The 12,394-nt window shown below is 42.7% G+C and overlaps 1 protein-coding gene across 1 annotated transcript in view; it reads right to left on the reverse strand.

Moving 5' to 3' along the window:
* Window positions 1–3,804: 3,804 nt before the first annotated feature.
* LOC147701770 (sulfotransferase 2B1-like) overlaps window positions 3,805–12,394 on the reverse strand; it is a 415,303-nt gene continuing 406,713 nt past the window's right edge. The window contains exon 7 of the mRNA XM_086930398.1: window positions 3,805–5,194. Coding sequence (XP_086786524.1) covers window positions 5,073–5,194 — 122 coding nt within the window. The 3' untranslated portion in view covers window positions 3,805–5,072. The remainder of the gene's footprint in view (window positions 5,195–12,394) is intronic.

Here is a 12,394-nt window from a genome sequence, read left to right on the forward strand (position 1 = left end):
TGTCTATTTTTTAATTACAGATATCTAAACCCTTGTTTCAAAACATTTGCAGTACAAAATGCACATAGTGTAGAACTGATGAATAACATTGTACGCCAAAAATATAAAACTACATTGGATATCTCAAATGGTTTCTTCTGTCAACACATTGCACCAGAAAGCAGGTATTTTACTGGCTTTCTCAATAATGGGGACATAGTGACAATTTTGCCGTCCAGGGTTATTTTCAGCCAGGGTAACAGAGTTACTACAAATGTACGACGATGAGGCATTATCCTATGTCGATGACATCTATCTTACAGACGATGATTGGACGTGCACTTGAAAATGGTGAACACCATAATACTTGGGTTTGCCTCTGAAGGGTATAAATTCAATTTTAAGAAATCACAAATTGCCCACCTCAATGTCCTATTTTTGGGATATGAGTTATCAAGTGAAGGCAAAACCCTGCAGCAAACTTCTTAAAGAAATGTGCGCTGCTCCAACCTCTAAAAACACTGAAAAACTTACAGTCAATTCGAGGTTTCCTGAATTTTGGAAGAACTTATGTTCTAAACTACGCAGAAAGGGTTAAACCTGTCTATGAACTAATAAAACCTACTAATTGGACACAAAAACACACAGAAATTTTTCATTCAGTGCAAACAGACATGTTAGCAAAAGCACAGTTACAAACACGCGACAACATGCGCAATTTCGTAATCCGAATCATCCCTGGAAGATGCGGATTCACATACCTAACCTTTAATGAAGGAGAAACGGTACCTATAGCATTCAAATCACACTTGTACACACAAGCTGAAATGAAATTCACTTCAACAGAAAAAATATTGACAGCTGTTCAGAGTGCTGTAGAGAAAGAAAGAGCACTCGCACAGGGTAAACGCATTAACATTGTTACACCTGTACCTGCCTTAGAGGCAGTAACAAAAGCAAGCATTCCAAATGCAAAACCTCTACATCCAAGATGGATACAATTGGTTAATTCTCTTCCTGCAACAGATGTTGAATACGTTTTTGATCCATATTTAAAAACACAAGAATTCCTACAATACGAATTAGAATGTCCTCTGCTGACTGAAATTCTGCCTCTGGAACATTACGGATGTATAATATATACAGACAGAGCAGCACAGCCCGCGATTGGGGGTAAACAAGCCTATAGTGCTGCGTGTGCGATTGTTAAAGGTCGCTGGCGCAAAGGTAAATTCAGACCTATGGTCACTACAACTCAATCACTCAGAGACTGTACAGCTCAGCGAGCTGAACTACAGGCTTTCAAGATCGCGCTTGAAAATACTGATCGCGAATTCCCCACACTCATAGTCTGCGATTCGTATTATTGCGTCCAGTCTTACAATGTATATCTGCAGAACTGGATTCAAAACGGTTTCAAAGACACAAAAGGTGGTACAATTAAGCATAAAATGCTTTGGAAACAAGTAGTTCTTTTACAAAAAGAACTACAAAAGACTCACGTGATTCATACACTGAGTCATCAGCGTGATGGAATTCATGGCTGATGAGGCCGCAAAGAGAGCTGTGCAAATGGCTTTTGTAGCTGCAATCACTCGTTCAAAAACGAAAATAGACAGCGTAATAATGCACGTTGTCACTGCTTCAATAAAAGACAGTGGTAAGACACTTCCGAAAAGCTTTCCAGTAAAATACTCATATGTAACTGACGCAAACAATGTTAATTTTGCTCAAATCCCTGGAGTGGGGGATAGGGCAATCCCAAACATGGAACATAGGTTAGGACTAATCTTAGCAGCATATGAAGGGCGCGCATCTGCACACGCAGGGGTTTCAGCCACAGTATTGTTGTTTTCAAAACTGAGATACTGGTGGCCGCACATGAGAAAACAAACTAGAAACTATGTTCTAGAATTTGAGATCTGCCAAAAAATTAAAGTTTCTACAGTGATACAACCTGCGCAGACGCCCTTTCTGATTTCAGATAAACCATTAGCATGTGTTTACCTGGACCACTGTGGTCCCTTACGGAGGTATGGTAACTACAAATATATCATTGCTGCAATGGATTCCTGCACACGATTCATTTGGATGTGGCCCCAGCGCTCGGCTGATGCCAGAACTGTTATAAAAGATTTGCGAGTCTTTATCAGCACATTCGCAATTGGCCCGCTACATTCTGACCAGGGTCCTGTGTTTAGCTCAAAAGCTTACAAGGAGGCCATGGCCAGCTTGGGCGTTGCATTGCGGTTTTTGAGTCCCTTCCATCCTGAGGGAAATGCAGTAGTGGAAAGAAAAAAACGCGACATAAAGCAATCTATAACAGCTAGGGTATTAGGTTCGGGTGAGGGGTGGGTCAAACATCTTAATAGTGTACAACGTAGTCCTAACAACTTGCCAAGAAATTCCTTGGGGGGAATCACTCCATATGAACTACTACATGGTACTAGAATGCTTATCCAGGACCTTGATTGTCAAACTTCAGTGGTGGAACAGAAACCCTTTGATATCAAAGATCGTTTGGCTGTTTTACAGGACTTAAATTAAACAAGAAGAAGTCTGAGTAACACAACTCAAAGCCCAACGCCCACTGAAGAAAAATCACCTGTCCTAGCAAGACCTGTCTGGATTCCAAAGATTGGGGATCTAGTCAGGGAAAAGATTGCTGTAAAGAAGGAATTTGGGCCTTCTTATAGAAAAGCAGTACCTGTCTTAGCAATTCTTGGAACAAGATCAGTGTTACTACCGCCGCTTGCTGGAAAAAGGGAGAACAGAACAGTATCAATTGACCTGGTAAAACCACATCATGTGGCCGATAATAAGTAGTAGGCCCAGTGACTCCCAAGAAGTAGCAGACAACCAAATCTGGCTTCTATTCAAGAGGTTCAAACTGAAAGACTTATCACCTTTGATAAACCTGAGTGAGAAAAGAAGGACTTTGCAACACAGCCATGGAACTCGTCCCTCTTGATACCCAAATATCAGTTTGTCAAGAAACTTCTGTCTACAAGGATGTAGCGTCTGACTATACAAACATGTCAAATGAGGAAGCAACTCCAGTGATCTCAAAAAATCCGGATGCAATACCGACTATTGACAGAACTGTCTCTAGCTATTTTATCAACTTCGATAACTTTCCTAAGGATCCCAGTGAACCTGAGACTATGCCGGTAAATAAAACTTTTAAAGAAAAAATAACATAACTCTTTCATCAACTTGGAAAAACTTATCTGGTTTCACAATGGGTTGAATTTTGGATTGTGTTAGGTGTATGTTTTCTCCTGATCTGGCTCATTCTGGTGTTAAGTATGGGTAAAATAATAGATGGAAAATATAGTACAATGAACACAGCAAGTCAGAACATCAACTTACTCCTGCAACCTTACAAATCATCTCATTGTGAACCAAGAGACCTGTCATCAGTGAACATCACAGCCGTTCCTATACCTGGTGGTATAGCATGGGACACAACCAATTATGACATTTATGGCCCGGTGGAACTGTTAAAGATTCTACACCAGTTTAAGGTTTCTTTGAGTGACTTTGTCTCACCCAGCACATTTTCTGATGATTGGGACTTTGAAATTGTTAATAATATGATGCCAAACTTAGAAATGTCAGCAAAATTTAAAAAACATGAACACTTAGAGGTTCAACAAGTTATGAAGAACTGTATTGTTATAATCATTTTGGTCACCATTATTTGCACAAATCTGTAAATCCTAGATATGTGTTTATTTATAACCAATGGGAACATTGTCAGACTCCACCGAAGAGCAGCTCAAAAACATTTTATGAAAACTTTCCATACTTCTAAGGTTTTAATGTTACAAACCCAGAAACGTTTTATTTCAAAAATATGAATAAGACAGGATTGAATACAATGTTGACCAACACTAAACAAATTTACTCTGCAAACTTTTATGCTCAACTGTCTACATTAGGTTTTAACTTTTGGAGAGACAACATTGAGACAAAAACTGTCTGGGGCACAAAAGAATGGCAGGTGCAGGGTTTAGAAGCCTTGTTCAGAGCCTGCATTATACCAGAACAAATTATATTTTTTAATGACACAGTTCAACAAACATCCTGTCTTGGCTTAGCTAAGATAAAAGATTTAAACAAACCGTCCATACCTAAACCCACACCTGATAGTAATAACACTTCGGATGAGGAGGTAGACGTAAAACAGATTTTAAAACACAACAGAACAATGGTTAATCTGGCGCACAGACACGAATAACTGTCAAGACAGATTCATGAACAAAACAGAAGGGTTCAATATGAATAGGCCAGGTCCAAGATACTCCCAGAGACAACATCCAGGGATAGTCACCACATACAGTTTAGGAACACTATGCCTTGATTGGCTACAGAAATCCAAACTTCCAGAAATTAAACAACACTTATCTTTACTTAAAGAAGGCGTTGACTTGCAAGACTTTTTACTTGGGCCTCATAAACAACGTCAAAAATGTTTCTTATATGCCGGTATATACGCTGCGTAGAACGAAGCTTGGAAAATAACACAAATAGAAACTGCTGACAAAATACGACAAATTGATCGTATTAATTTAGAGAAATCATCCTCTGGAGTAGACAATCGGTTAACGACTCTGTGCTCCAGAATTTATTCTTTGGACAGCATTGTATTATCTGCCATTGACATAAAAGAGCAGGACTTGCTAATGTTACAACATGGCCAGTCTCAATTTCGTTCTATGATGCTGCTAGGCTGGATGTTACAAAATCTCCATTCAGGCTACATGCAATGGCGTCTCATCAATACCACGTCATTGTTTACTGTCTTTAACCTTACAGATAAACAAATCTCTTTGGCACAAAGAGCAGCAGACTATACAGTGCTGAGCATTGAAAAACTGGTTAGTAAAAGCCTGTTTAATCATTTGTCATTTTATCTTTGTTTTCCTTTTTAAGATTATCAAATCTGTTTTCATCACATGTGATATTAGCTTATATTAGTTTTATTATGACTGCATTTTATATTATGCATAATGAAATTATATTTTCTATTATTTCAGTGTATGAAACATTAGTTTGTCAGCGAATGCTTAAAAAAACTGTCTTGGTAATTAAATTTTGGAGTCAATTTCATCCCATTTCATTTTAATGCCTTTCATCCTTTCTTCATAAACTCTATCGAAGCGTTCGCTCTGGGCCACTGTAAAATGGTTCTTCCAGTCCCCAGATGTACCTGTAAAACACAATTAAAACGACAAATAAAAGTCTGACTCCTCCCATTGCACATTTATGCTATCAGCCAAAACATGGCAAAGTTAAGGTAACTACAGTGTCTGTTTGAGCATTACCTTACTATTAGCAAAACACAGAGGCCCATTTTAATATTTTATTATGATTTACTCTGACTCTATGAAACTAAAACGAAGTTGTTGGGGATAAGAAGAATGAATCTGTTTTTTGCAAGCGCTTATGAGAAACGCACTACATTGTGAATTCTTCTTTCCCTGAATTAAATTGAATAAAGTGCAAACTGAAAGCTCACCTGCTTGATAATAGAATCACTAGAGGCACCGCAATGCATGGCCACAACTCATCTGCATGCTTAAAATAACCACACGATAATTTATGTTAGTTTAAACACTACCATGTTCATTTAAGACGAAGGATTGAATTGTCAGTCATCAATAAAAGTTCTAAGTTCTGCAATCTTTCTCTGATCGCAATGTGTGCACAAGCCTGCAACAACCAGGCAGTGGCCTTTGGTGGGATTCTTTTAGCAATCTCACATTCAGGCATTCTGAGTTTGTCAAATGGTGAGCAAACTGTTATGCACCCGATTTTTTATTCCAGGTTGTGTGCAAATTTTGCACTGACTCTCGGTTTATCTTCACAAAACTTCATGCAGGCTTTATCTGTAGTTATTGGCATACAGTAAAAAAAAGTCCCAATTCTGAGTTTTGCACTTAGGGCGACACATTATTTTACAAAACTGTGATGGATTGAATGCTTGAACTTATCTCAGTTACTGGTAATCACTCAGCCGGTATCCCAATCCATCGTTATTATGCATGCCATGCCATCTCAGTTTGCACCCAGCTAGATGCAAATCAGTCTTGACCCTGCTCCAATAGGAACCGTCCAGCCCGAACTACTAAGTCAGGTCATCTCTGGATCAGAACAAAAGCATTTAGCCTGGACCAGTTTTGCCCTAGTTATGGGCTCACGAGCTGGGCACAGCTTGGTGTCAGTGATAGAATGTGCACAGGATCTACATCTGGGAATGCCCGTCCCACTTAGAGCAACACATTAGTATACAAAACAGTGATGAATGGAATACTTGAATTTATCTCAGCCACTACAGACCACTCAGGCCACATACCAATTCATCATTATTCCGTACACTGTAACCTCAATTTGGAGCCAGCTAGATGCAAATAAGTCTTGACCCTGCTTTAATAGTAACAGTCCAGCTCAAACTGTCAAGTCAGGTCATGGGGAGCAGGGTCAAGAGTGATTTGAATATGGCTGGGTCCATAATGGAATGTCGTGGTAAGCATAAAACAATAGATTTAGGACCGGATCTCTGACTGGTGGTAAGTGTTTGACATGGTTCAGCATTCCATCCATCAATTGCTCTTTTGCATGTTTCATCCCAAGTGGGGCGGGTATGCCCACATAGGGTCCCATACTCGCCATGCCACTGGATTCAAGCTATCCTGGCTGATGAGGAATGATACCTGAACCTGGTCCTAGGATGCATGATTCAGGTCCAGGGAGAACATGGCCTGACAGTTCAGGCTGGACTGTTCCCATGGGCAGGGTCAAGACTAAATCACATATGGCTGGGTCCAAACTGGAATGTCGTGGTGAGCAAATAAAACCATAGATTTAAGCCCAGATCTCCAAATGTGGGTGTTTGTCATTGTTCATCAATTGTTCTTTTTTCATTTGAATAGGTAACATAACTGGACTACATTCTAATACAAATACGTAAACGGTGACATGGAAATGCTTGCCAAAGTATAACATATGATCACCACATCTCGGCTGCTATGTAAGATACCTATTTGAGATTAGAGAATGCATCATTTTTTGGTAGATCATTTTCGTCCAGGATTAGACACGGAGGGGCCGATTCCAATTCGGGGAAAAAAGTGTCCGTCCGAATCGTATCCGGAGCCCTCTCCGTACGAATCATACATGTCCATCTAAATTGCGTAGTACGATCCGTATCTCGTCAATCCGTCCGAATCATCGCGAACCGTACGAATTGCAAGGGTGAAACCGTACGACACGGACCCTCACAGTGAATCGTATGATTCGTAAACATGCTGTACGACCCGACGAGTACGATCCGGACCGGGGTATGAGGACGCGATTCGTACTGTCAATGTCAGGTAAGGGCGATTGGTACGGACAACCACACAATCACATACACACTGTATGGTGCATGCACCCCATGATTGCAGGGTATATGCACCGTACCCCTGCAGACATAGGGTGTATGCACCGTACCCGGGGGGGGGGGGGGGGGGTAGTGTGGCTCACTGGTTAGAGCCGGCAGACCCAGAAGCAAAGGTAGGCCCGGGACCAGGGTTCAATTCCCGACGCGGCAGGGTGTTGGGCGAATGTCAGCGGGCTCGATAAATCTTGCCTCGGTGCCACTCTAACCATGGGTCCCGCTCAGCAACTCTGGGCAATAGCTTGCTTAATCTCCACAAATGGCCCCATCAACGTCGGGGATGCCTGGCTTCACCTTGGGGGTGCCCAATAGGGACCATCTCACAGGGAAAGCCAGGAAGGGTTCCCCAGCGTTATACAGCGCTAGGAAACCTACGGGTAGCAGTGCGCTTTACAAGCTCAAATACATTACATTACCTGTTTCAAGGCGAACTCTGCTTCTCCGGACGTTTTGGGCTCCTCTAAAAAAAGCGTTGTACAGTGTGTACCCGACACGAATCGTACTTGCTGGGTCCGGAGAACCTTCTTCGAACCGTACGGATGTCGCGTACAGCTGAATGATTTATTTTGTTGAACGCCGCAGATAGGTCAATAAGGATAAGAAGACATGCTACACCTTCATCTAAGGATCTGTGGATATCATCAGAGATATGGAGCATGGCTGTTTCAGTGCTACATCCTTGTCTGAATCCCGATTGAAAAGGTATTAAAAAGGTTGATATCATCAATATGTTTGTTGAGTTGTTGGAGAATGCATTTTACTAGGGTTTTAGCTATGAACGGGAGATTGGAGATAGGTCTGAGGTTGTTGAGATAATTAGGGTCAGCCCCATTTGTTTTAGAATAGGTGTGATTGTCGTAGTCAGAGGGAGTCTGGTACACAGCTTGAAGTGAGAGAGAAATTTATGATTTTTGTCCAGAAGGGAGCAATGATGTGGTTGATAGTTTGTACTATTGTGGAAGAAAGGGGGTTTAAGGTGTGGAAAGTGGGCTTTAAGCTCGCAATTATTTTGAAGATTCCTTTTTCAGACATGGTTTTGAAGTCCGACCAGTTGGCATTATTTTGGTATGGATGGGGACCAGGTTATCCTTGGCAGGAATTTGCTCCGTTCGGTCAGAGGCAAGCAAAGTGGGGCATGTTCGGAGGGGAGGTAGGAAGGATTGATCAAGGTTTGTGACCTTATCTGTGAAGAAACTGGTGATTTCTTCTCAGCGTTCATTGGTGGCTATTAAGTCCTACAAGGGTGCACTGTTAGTTTGTCTTTTAACAATGTTGAAGAGTTCCCTGGGTCTATTCTTAGCCTGGTCAAACTGGCTGCGAAAGAAAGAGTCATTTTCTCTAAAGATGTGTTTTTTATAGGACACCCATGTGGTTCTAAATAGATCGAGGTGCATTGTCGAGGGGTTTTGTCTCCATGACCTTTCTCCCTGCCAGAGTTGTCTCCTTTCACTATTGAGATGCTTTTAGAACCTATTATTTGATTTTATGGATCTCAGTTGTTTCAGTTTGAGTGGACAAACTTGATCTAACACCTTAGACATTATTTTGTTAAAATTTGCTGTGAGGTCATCAGCTGTGTGTATAAGGGGATAAAACTCTATATGGGCATACCTCTTGGATTCCAGTTCAGTGATGGGGACTTTTGTGATGCTCCTGGTCCAGTGTTTAGGTTTGGCAGACCGCGTTGATTGAACTCTAGCGTATGAATCAATATTAAACAATATGAGGGGGGTGGTCGGACCAGTCAGTGGGAGAAATCGATCTCAGAGACAATAGCTCAGTTTTGGTGATGATCGCTTCTTTGATGTGAGTTGGTTTGTTGCAAAGTTGTGTATGGTCATTGATTTCAAGCAGGTTGGAGAGGTTCTGGATATGGTGTCTGATGTGTTATTCCAGTGGATATTGAGGTCCCCAAGGAACATGTCTTTTGTATCAGTTAGTGAGAATCGTGTTACAAGGTTGGTTAGTTCTAGGGCAAAGTGGGCACGCTCACCTGGTGGGTGGTAGATGGTGTGGATTTTGGTGGGCGTGGAGCCTTTGACTGTAAGTGCAACACCAAGGTACTCAAACGTCAGGTATTCTGCATCTTTTAATGTGGCAAGTTGTATTTCTTCTTCGTGAATGATAGGTAGTCCGCCACCTGTACTAAATAATCAGACGGTCCTGTCTGATGATGTAGCCTGGAGGGATGAGTATGTCTAGAATGGGGGTAGAGTGGTCGTTGAGCCAGGATTCGGTGAGGGAGGCTATGCCAATTTATTCACTGACTATAACTTCAGCAATATCTGTGTGTGTTGTTCTACTGATCCACAGCTGAGAAGCCTGCATGATATAGGACAGGGTTAATCCTTGCTGGAATGTACTGTATGAATAGTAGTGTCTTGTGCAGGTGGTCTGGGCGAATAGACCTTTCTAGGGATTCTGTTTGTGCCAAGTATTACAGGGATTGAGGAGGGAGTCCTAATCTGGCTCATTGTGAGGTAAGAATTGTTGATATCATTGGCTTCTGGAATTTAGATAGAGATGGGATGGAGCACACGGAGGAGACATTGGGACTGGCCCTCCAAAGGAGCAGCGAGCCATGTGTTGCCTTGTAGGGCCAAGGGGGGGTCAGCAAGGGGGGTAATGTGCAATGCCTGGAGTGAGTCGCCAGAGTGGCTTAACCGGGCAAGGAAGGTCTTTTTCGAAGATGAAGGATGTTGGCACCTAAAGAGACGATTTTTTTCTCCATACTGAACATTTGTTGTGTAAGTGAGTCAATTGTGCTTCTAGCCTTCGGTGGGGGCATTGTATGTCTAGATTCAATGTCAGGAGGGAGTACTTGGGGTATTGGATTATGCGGGAGGATGTGGTTTAGATTGGGATTAGAAATGGGGATTGATTGCATAGGTGAAGTCAGATAATTGATGCTTCCAGACTTGGGATTGAAAGGGATGTTGGGGGTCTTGGGTCAGAGTCAGGTTGTGCGCAGTACTCAGAGGGAGGTTAGAGTCATTGTGGTTAGCAGTGACCTGGGCAATAAGGACGGTTTGGGCATGTGGAAAGAGGATAGTATTCGGGTTAGAGATAGTTTGAGCAGGCAGAGTCTAATGTGGTCTGGAGGGAAATGCTTAAAGTGAGTTCACTAGTGGACCGACTGTAGTTGGTGTCTTATCTCCCTCTCTAGGGATAAGCTTTGGGGCCTTTGATAACAGAGTATCTGTTGGTCAGGGTGGGGGTTATTACAGTCATTATGGTGGATGTTAGTTTTGCGGAGTGAGATAATGGGGTATTGTGGTTGTAATGAGTGGAGGTGGATGCTTCTGTGTTTGAGAGTGATTTGGCTGGATTTTTTGTTGGGGAGAGGGGTATGGGAGTGGGGGTTGGGAAATTCTGTTGAGTTAATACAGAGAATAGAGTAGGGAAGTGATGGTCAAAAGTTGTGAGGTGAGGGCCAGTAGCCTGTATGAGAATTGTACCTTTCTGAATATCAGGATGGTGAGTACCTAGGGGCTGCATTTAAACAAAAACTGCTTTATTGCAAAGCAGTATCAGACATGGAGGTCTGCTGAGACCAGCAGGCCACCATCCCTGGGAGGGCCAGTAATTCCCAATGGTGTCGTAAATTGTGAGTTATGAGCCTCACATTTTGAGACCCCATTGGGAATCGCTAACAGCGTCTCTGACACTGTTGTACATTGGCTTTTGCAACTCGCAATTTTTCGCAACTTGAGAGTTGGAAAATCCAATGGTCGTACATCTGGCCCTTAGTGACTTGGAGGTGGAGAATGAAGATATTATTCCATTTTGGTGGGTGTTTAGTGTAAAAGATGAAGTTGGTTTTCTTATTGCCATCTATTGCGCTGCGGAAGTTGTCAACTATGAGTGTTTCTGGGTGATGTGTTTCAAAATTCTGTGCTTGAAATTTGTTTTTGCATAATTGGACCAAATGTATGGGTAAATTATCTTCCATGAGTTGGGTCTGTAGTGCACGAAAGATGAGTTGATGGAGGGATTTAGTATGAACATAGTTGACGATTATTTGGGAGGTCGGGTTACAGCAGTAATGCGCCATAGGGGGATGTGTAGCTTACCACACACTTTAGTTCACTGAATTCTTGACAGGGAGTTATGATATTTTTTAAGTCAGCAGGTGTAAGATACATGGGCATCAGTGGTTCATTGGTCTATCGTAATCGTTGTACAATTCCAAGATGTCCGCTGTATTGCGAAAGTATGAAGAGTAAAAAATGCAACATCGGTCATTTGGTCATAACAATTGTTAGGAGGGAAGGTGGAATACAGGAGTTTCCAGGGCTTGCTCAGTCCTTTATCAGTTTTGGTTGCAAGGAGGAAGTGAGGCCAAGGGCAGAGATTAAAATGGTGACCTTTGGTTAGCGAGGAGTATTGAGAGGGAGAGACAACAAGGTGCCCCCAAACTCAGTTCAATCCTGTACATGGTTCATCCAACCCCGAATACTCAGTTGATCATGAGAGGACATCAGCAGCGCACCAGTGTGGGTATCACAGTGTGGAAACCTGGGAATAGCCCTTATCCCCCAGCACCAAGATTGCCATCTTCCCCCAACAGAGGAAAAGAAACCCAACCACAGGTCACACTACGTGCCAACCTCCGATCAACCTGCCAGGGTGGCACAGGCCCTTCCACGCTGATCAGCTGTGACCACGCTGATCAGCTGTGATCACGCTGATCAGCGAGCCTCAGTTGAGCACTGTCAGAAAAGGACAGTACTCTCAGGGCGGGAGCCGATGTCGGTGAACTCCAGGAGGGGGCTGTCCAACTCCTGAATGCCCGGTTGAAGGAGTGCCTCTCATGTACCTTCCTACAGAGGATTCCTTTGGTCCACAGCAGAGCCAGTTCAAGTGGGATCAGGCCACCACAGCCCAGACGAGATCCTTTTGTGCGGCCAGTAAGGACAGCCCCCTCGCAACGGATCTCCAGGGGATAGGCCCAGGCTCCAGGTCATTAAC

Source organism: Lissotriton vulgaris, chromosome 7 (assembly GCF_964263255.1).
Source record: "Lissotriton vulgaris chromosome 7, aLisVul1.2, whole genome shotgun sequence".
In the NCBI taxonomy this organism is placed as follows: domain Eukaryota; kingdom Metazoa; phylum Chordata; class Amphibia; order Caudata; family Salamandridae; genus Lissotriton; species Lissotriton vulgaris.